General features: G+C 35.6%; 2 protein-coding genes across 2 annotated transcripts; one reads left to right on the top strand and one right to left on the bottom strand.

Annotated features, from left to right (window-relative positions):
- Window positions 1-1162: 1162 nt before the first annotated feature.
- Window positions 1163-1711, top strand: LOC113339470 (uncharacterized mitochondrial protein AtMg00810-like). The gene has a single exon (XM_026584735.1). The coding sequence runs from the start codon at window positions 1163-1165 to the stop codon at window positions 1709-1711; it is 549 nt and encodes a 182-aa protein (XP_026440520.1).
- A 686-nt stretch (window positions 1712-2397) lies between these two features.
- On the bottom strand, window positions 2398-4073 carry LOC113340259 (putative RING-H2 finger protein ATL21A). Its single transcript, XM_026585467.1, has 2 exons — window positions 3143-4073; window positions 2398-3036 (listed from the first exon to the last, which is right to left on the bottom strand). Exons 1-2 carry the CDS (start codon window positions 3843-3845, stop codon window positions 2603-2605), a joined length of 1137 nt encoding a protein of 378 aa, XP_026441252.1. The 5' UTR covers window positions 3846-4073; the 3' UTR covers window positions 2398-2602.
- Between the last annotated feature and the right edge of the window lie 2366 nt (window positions 4074-6439).

Genomic DNA, 6439 nt, shown 5'->3' with positions numbered 1-6439 from the left:
TAGAAAGATAGTTATAAGTAGAGATGTGATATTTGATGAAGATTCACAATGGAATTGGAATAATGGATCAATAACCAATGTTGATCCTCATAACAACGGATCAACAAGGGATGTTGATCCACATAATATTGGATCAACAAGGAATGTTGATCCATCTACTGCTGTCAGAACAGTTCCAATTGTGGTTGAAGAAGAAGTACAAGCTCAAGACAATGTTGAAGAACAACATGAAGAAGCAAGAACTGAAGCAATAACACAACAAGAAAATACAAGACCAAGAAGAAAATATATGATACCTGCTAGGTTGAATGATTATGTTATATCAAGAGATGATGAAGATACTGATGATGAAGTAGTGAATTTTGCACTATTTGGAGATTGTGATCCTGTAGCTTATGAAGAAGCTTCCAAAGAACAAGGTTGGATTCAAACCATGAATGAAGAATTGGAGTCAATTGAGAAGAATAATACTTGGGAACTAACAACACTTCCACCAGGTAAGAAGCCTATTGGTGTTAAGTGGGTTTACAAAACAAAATACAAGTCAAATGGTGAAATAGAAAGACTGAAAGCAAGGTTAGTTGCTAAGGGTTATAGACAAAGACAATGAGTTGATTATTCAGAAGTATTTGCACCAGTTGCAAGACTTGATACAGTAAGAATGATCATTGCTTTAGTTGCACAAAATCATTGGAAGATACTTCAGATGGATGTGAAATCAGCATTTTTGAATGGAGTATTGGTAGAAGAAGTTTATGTAGAGCAACCAGCTGGCTACATTATGGAGGGGAAGGAGAATGAAGTATACAAGCTAAACAAAGCTTTGTATGGTTTGAAACAAGCACCAAGAGCTTGGTATACAAGAATAGATTCTTATTTTCTCAAGAAAGGTTTTACAATATGTCCACATGAGCATACTCTATATTTGAAAGCTGATACTCTTGGCAATCATATTATAGTATGTCTGTATGTGGATGATCTTATATTTACTGGAAATAGTTCTGAGATGATCAATGAATTCAGGGAGGATATGGTGAAGGAGTTTGAGATAACAGATCTTGGTTTGATGTCATATTTTCTTGGTATTGAAGTACAACAAACTGAAAGAGGAATTTTTATTAATCAACAAAGGTATGCTGAAGGAATTTTGAAGTGTTTCAAGATGGATAATTGTAATCCAATTTTAGCACCATTAGAAGAGAAACTGAAGTTAACAAAAGATGGATCAGGAGAGCTTATGAACTCAACAGATTTTAAAGGTCTTGTTGGATATATAAGATATTTGACTGCTACAAGACCTGATATCATGTATGCAGTTGGGTTGGTTAGTAGGTTTATGAAATCTCCTAGACAATCACATTTACAAGATGCAAAACGTATTCTGAAGTATGTAAAAGGAACAACAAGCATGGGAATCTTTTATAGTGTCTCAGAAGATCCAAAGTTGGTTGGTTTTACTGATAGTGATTGGGTTGGAGATACAGAAGGTAGAAAAAGTACATCAGGTTATGTTTTTCAGTTGGGAACTGGTTTTTTCTCTTGGTCATCTGAAAATCAACAAGTTGTTGCATTATCTACAACAGAAGCTGAGTATATAGCTGCTAGAAATTGTGCTACACAGGCTGTATGGTTAAGAATGATGCTGAAATCATTATTTCAAGAAAAAACAACACCAACAACAATAGTTTGTGATAATAAGTCGACAATTTAACTAACTAAGAATCCTGTACTTCATGGGAGAAGTAAACACATTGATAATAAGTATCATTACATTAGAGAGCTTGTCAGTAACAAGGAGATAGCTGTGGAGTTTGTTGAAAGTGAAGTGCAAGTCGCAGATATTTTCACCAAGTCTTTGAAGTCTAACACTTTCATTTACTTGAGTGGAAAGTTGGGGATGATTAGCAAAGAGTATCTTGGTTGGAGGATGTTGAAGAATAAACCAAGATACTATGAAGAAGACAGAAGGGATCAACAAGAGTTGTTGATACAGTAGTGTGGATCAACTATTAGATTTGACAGAGTATGGTTAGATCAACTGGTACAGTTGATATGAAGTAAATGGATCAACAAGAGTTGTTGACGCATGGTACGGTATTTAGAAGTTTACTTGGGTTACAAGTATTACTGGTTTTAGAGTTTGTTTACGTGGGTATTTTCTAGAAGAGTCTTTGTTAGAGTTTGATTATGTTAGGAAAGTGTTTATTACTTGAGAGTCAAGTTTGTAAACATATAAATATGATGTTAAGCCGTGAGTCTTAATTACATCAATTAAGAGAAGTATTTGTTTGAGTTTAGTTATGTGTTCTTTTAAGTCTTTGAGAGTCAAGTTTGTAAACATATAAATAGGTTGTTAAGCCGTGAGTCTTAATTACATCAATTAAGAGAAGTATTTGTTTGAGTTTAGTACTGTGTTCCTTTAAGTCTTTGATATCAAATTTTTTACAATCATTAATCATTAATGGAACAAACATAACATGGAACTTAAATAGTCCTCGCTGAATCTGTAATTCAATAGGGAAAGCCGGGCGCTCCTTTAGAAACAGCAGCACGACGTGCGTATTTGCGTTTTGCAACCCTTGGAAATGTACGAAAGCAAGTATTAACAAGTCTGTGCTGGAGGAACAGCAAGTGAAGATTGAAGAGGGGATTTCCGGCAAACAGGGCACGACCCGTTCACACGAAGCCATTCATCGATACAATTAACATGGAAGTAGTGATTACATTCAGGTATGCTCTTAAGTGTATCTTTAGGCGTATAATCTGCAAGACATATAGAACAAGTAATATTTTCTGGATTAAGAAATTTCCGACTTTGGCATAGTACCACTTGCGGATATGACTGTATAGTAGTCTCGTCAAGACCACTCCTAGCAGGACTGGATTGTTGTAGAAGCAGGCCAGCTGTTGATAACTCAGTCTGTGTTTGGTGGTTCTGATCGTCATTCCTGCAACAGCACCAAGCTATGCCAATCAAAATTGGCAGTGCCGATCCAACAATTATAAGACTGTAAATTATGCCTTTTGAAAGATCATCTGCAAATAGAAATTTCTTCGTTACATAACCATGTAATATGTACGTTGTTTATTAAGTGACAAACAATATTTTCTTAAATTGCAAGAATAAGATCGATTCTTTTACCTTTCGGAGGTTCCTCATCCTCATGTATATACCATTTGAGAGAAAGAATCTTAACTTTGAGCGGATAAAAAACTTCACTGTACGGCGGCCATTCCAACGGAGCTAGAGCAATAACCGTTTCTATTTTCTTACACTTACTTTTCTTCATAGAATGCCTAATCGTCGTATCATCCCAATAATCTATGGCCAAAATTACGCGCGTTAAACTACTAAGACAGTCGATTGCGTAGAATACCGAAGTTGATTCATTTGCGTATTTTCTTGTAAGATTAGAGTAACCTTCTGTGGAACAATTATAGAAGATAAAAGAGTTAGCCTGGTACTCGTAGCTCGAAAATCCTGAATATCCTTGATTATGATGAAGGAAACGTCTCGGAAGACATCCACCGGGATCAGACAATTGTATCTCTTGTGTGGTATAAGAAATACCTTGAACATCAAATTCTCCATAAGATGGGAGTTTGAGTATCGTTTTGGTTCCGTTTCTACACGATAGACCACCAAACCCACGAGGATAGACACACCCTTTACTAAAAAAATCGTTACCATGATTATTATTGTCCTTGGCATTAATACTGAATGGGTATTGAATTGAAATTTCACCACATCTAGAGATTGGACAATTATCTCGATGACTTGTAACTGAATTTTTTAACAGAAAGAACAAGAAGATGAAGAATAATAGCCTTTGGAAGGAACACATGATGACCTTACATCTGAAAGTGGTAAAGATGGGTAAAGATTCTGACGAATCGCGCGAGTTCGTGTAATGGTTACAAATTGAAGTTTTCTTTTTGGTTCTAATATCCTAACATCTTATAATTAAGTTCAAAGACGAGTTAGTTAACTTGAAGTCGCACCTTCATTTGGACATTGTAAGCTACTTGATGACACGGACAAGTTGAAGTGAAAGCCCCCAGTAGGACTTTGATTCTTCATCTTCGCCCCGGAAGGATTTTCTTCATTTCATACAAAGATGTGGACTCAAGATATTTACATATCCAATGAGTGTTATCCATTTAAAATCGGTGGACAAAAAATGAAAGTATTTGTAGGTAGGGCATGCAACAAGACTTTTATATGCAAATTACGCGGGGTGGGTAACATTTTCTCCTTGCATGCATATTGTCTTTCCGGTGACATTTTCATGGGACCTCAAAGAAGTGTTGGGTGTAGAAGGAAGGACTCAATGAAATAACTAATCAACTGTTGACTTTCTACTCCCGACTTACGATCGACCACCTTTTTGACAGAGACTGTGTTGGAATATTTTCAACGCCGCTAACTAAAGGGGGTCCTGGGGGCATCGCCTTCGAAGAATTTTTTGAACTGAAGGTTTTATTTGGCCGACAAAAGCCTGTTCGAAAATTTCGAATCCAAAAGACACCATTGATGTCTGTTGATGAAGGAACCTGACGGTTCGTGAATAGAAACCTGTTGGCGAATAAAAAAAAAACCTATTCCCAACAGGTGCAAAACCCTTTATAAATAGCTTCTCCCAGTTTCGTTTAACACATAAGAAAAATCAATCTGTTTTCTCTGTTTCAAAAAGCATCATCAGAAATCAGAAATCTCTTTGTGTGTTCTTGATTGAATCAAGGGGTACAAACCTTGAATTCAGTTTTCGTTGCAGGGCTTTCATTGTATCCTGAAGGCAATATTTCGCATACCTGTTGTAATCGCCAATTGTTATTGGGAGGGTAGAAATATTTGTCTAAAAGAAATTTATACAAGCCTTGAAAGTTTTGGAGTGCAACACTTTCTTCTCTGTGTCATTCATCCTTTGTGAAACCCTTTTTTTTCCAACAGAGTGGATAAAACAATACGGTACTGTCCTTCGACTTTTTAACAACAAGAGAAAAAAACATTTGAAAGGCAATATGCAGACACGTAATCGATCATCTTTTGTTGATGAAAAGGAACTGCTAAAAACCTATATAGAACTGCGTAATTCCCTCAAAATGAAAATAATATAGAACTGTGTTATTACAAACCAGAAGGTGTTTATATTGTAATACCTATATTGTATTTGTACTCATGTGTGTTCTATACACTTGCATTCTCACATTTCCACGATAGTGTTTGAAACTCATCAGTTTGCTTGCCAGAGAAAGAAACACACCATGAACAAGACCCTTACAAACAAATCTGTAATCTAATCAGTAGGAGGAGTACATTTCGAGTAAAATTTATTCCGCTTTGGAAGACTCCCATATACTAGGAAGCTTGAACAATATAGTTATTTCGAAGAGAAATTTGGTTTCCACTTGCTATAAATTCAAAGTTATTTAACGAGACATGTGAAATAAACGGGCAATCAGCTGGTTTCTTTAAGACTGGAGGTACATGAAGTTGGGAAGACATTAACATATATGGCCATATAGGTGACTATATACTGGTTCTATTTTTGTACTGTTGAACTGGGTTAGAGAGGTTATCAGCATAATCACAATGCTTGCTCTGACCATGCATAAACACGAGTGCACATTTGAAACATAACAAACACTTCTTCCCCATTTTTTTACAGGAGTGTGTGTATACAGATATCAAATAAGGGACATTTTTGCAGTCGTGGTAGATTGATCGTAATCGAAGCCTGATCTAGCTAGTAACCGGTGGATCTAGTTAGTCGGGAATCCTCAAGTACTTCCATTAATAAACGCAAACTATCGACATAGTTCTCATATAAAGCATACAGGCAATTGCAAGACATGTTAAAGATTACATTTATTTGATTAGAGTTGAAAGCAAACCTACCAACATAAAAGAAAAATGTTAATGAAATGATCAAATTGGAGTTGACACCCATTAAACGAAACAACTTTGTATTTGTTTGTTTAGATGCATAATTCATGCTCACAAAACCGCAAAACAGCCTTGAGATAGGAAAAACTGACGCTGCCAATGACCTATACAGAGAACCATTCAATGGTTGCAGGTGCTAGGTAACAACTAGCAAGTGACTGAATATTGAAGCACAAAGATAAGTTAAAACTAAAAATTTAAAGTAACAACTAGTATAACTGTATAATGCATTCTTACTTTCCTCCACTTCTGATTAAAAAATAAAAATAAATAAAAAATAAAAACTTTCTTCCACTATACAAGTACTAATAATAACTGGATTGAATGATTCCTCTTCTTCTCCTTCATCCTCAATTGATAATTTTGTTTGACCATTTCCCCCTATGTACATTCCAGATCTTAGTGAAACTAAGCTTTCATTGTAACTTTCACCATTTATAATGCTCAAACCATTAAGATTTGCTAGTCTAACACTTCCATACTTCGGGTCAT

This window comes from Papaver somniferum, unplaced genomic scaffold, assembly GCF_003573695.1.
Source record: "Papaver somniferum cultivar HN1 unplaced genomic scaffold, ASM357369v1 unplaced-scaffold_21, whole genome shotgun sequence".
NCBI classification, from domain to species: Eukaryota; Viridiplantae; Streptophyta; class Magnoliopsida; order Ranunculales; family Papaveraceae; genus Papaver; species Papaver somniferum.
The sequence above is the reverse complement of the archived record's forward strand: the minus strand, read 5'-3'. Positions and strand labels throughout refer to the sequence as shown.

Bases quoted from the DNA above. Each gene is read 5' to 3' on its own strand.
- LOC113339470 (XM_026584735.1), top strand. From the start codon at position 1,163: ATGGATAATTGTAATCCAATTTTAGCACCATTAGAAGAGAAACTGAAG.
- LOC113340259 (XM_026585467.1), bottom strand. From the start codon at position 3,845: ATGTGTTCCTTCCAAAGGCTATTATTCTTCATCTTCTTGTTCTTTCTG. The intron at 3,037-3,142 runs GTAAAAGAATCG...TTCTATTTGCAG, and splicing joins GGATGAGGAACCTCCGAAAG to ATGATCTTTCAAAAGGCATA.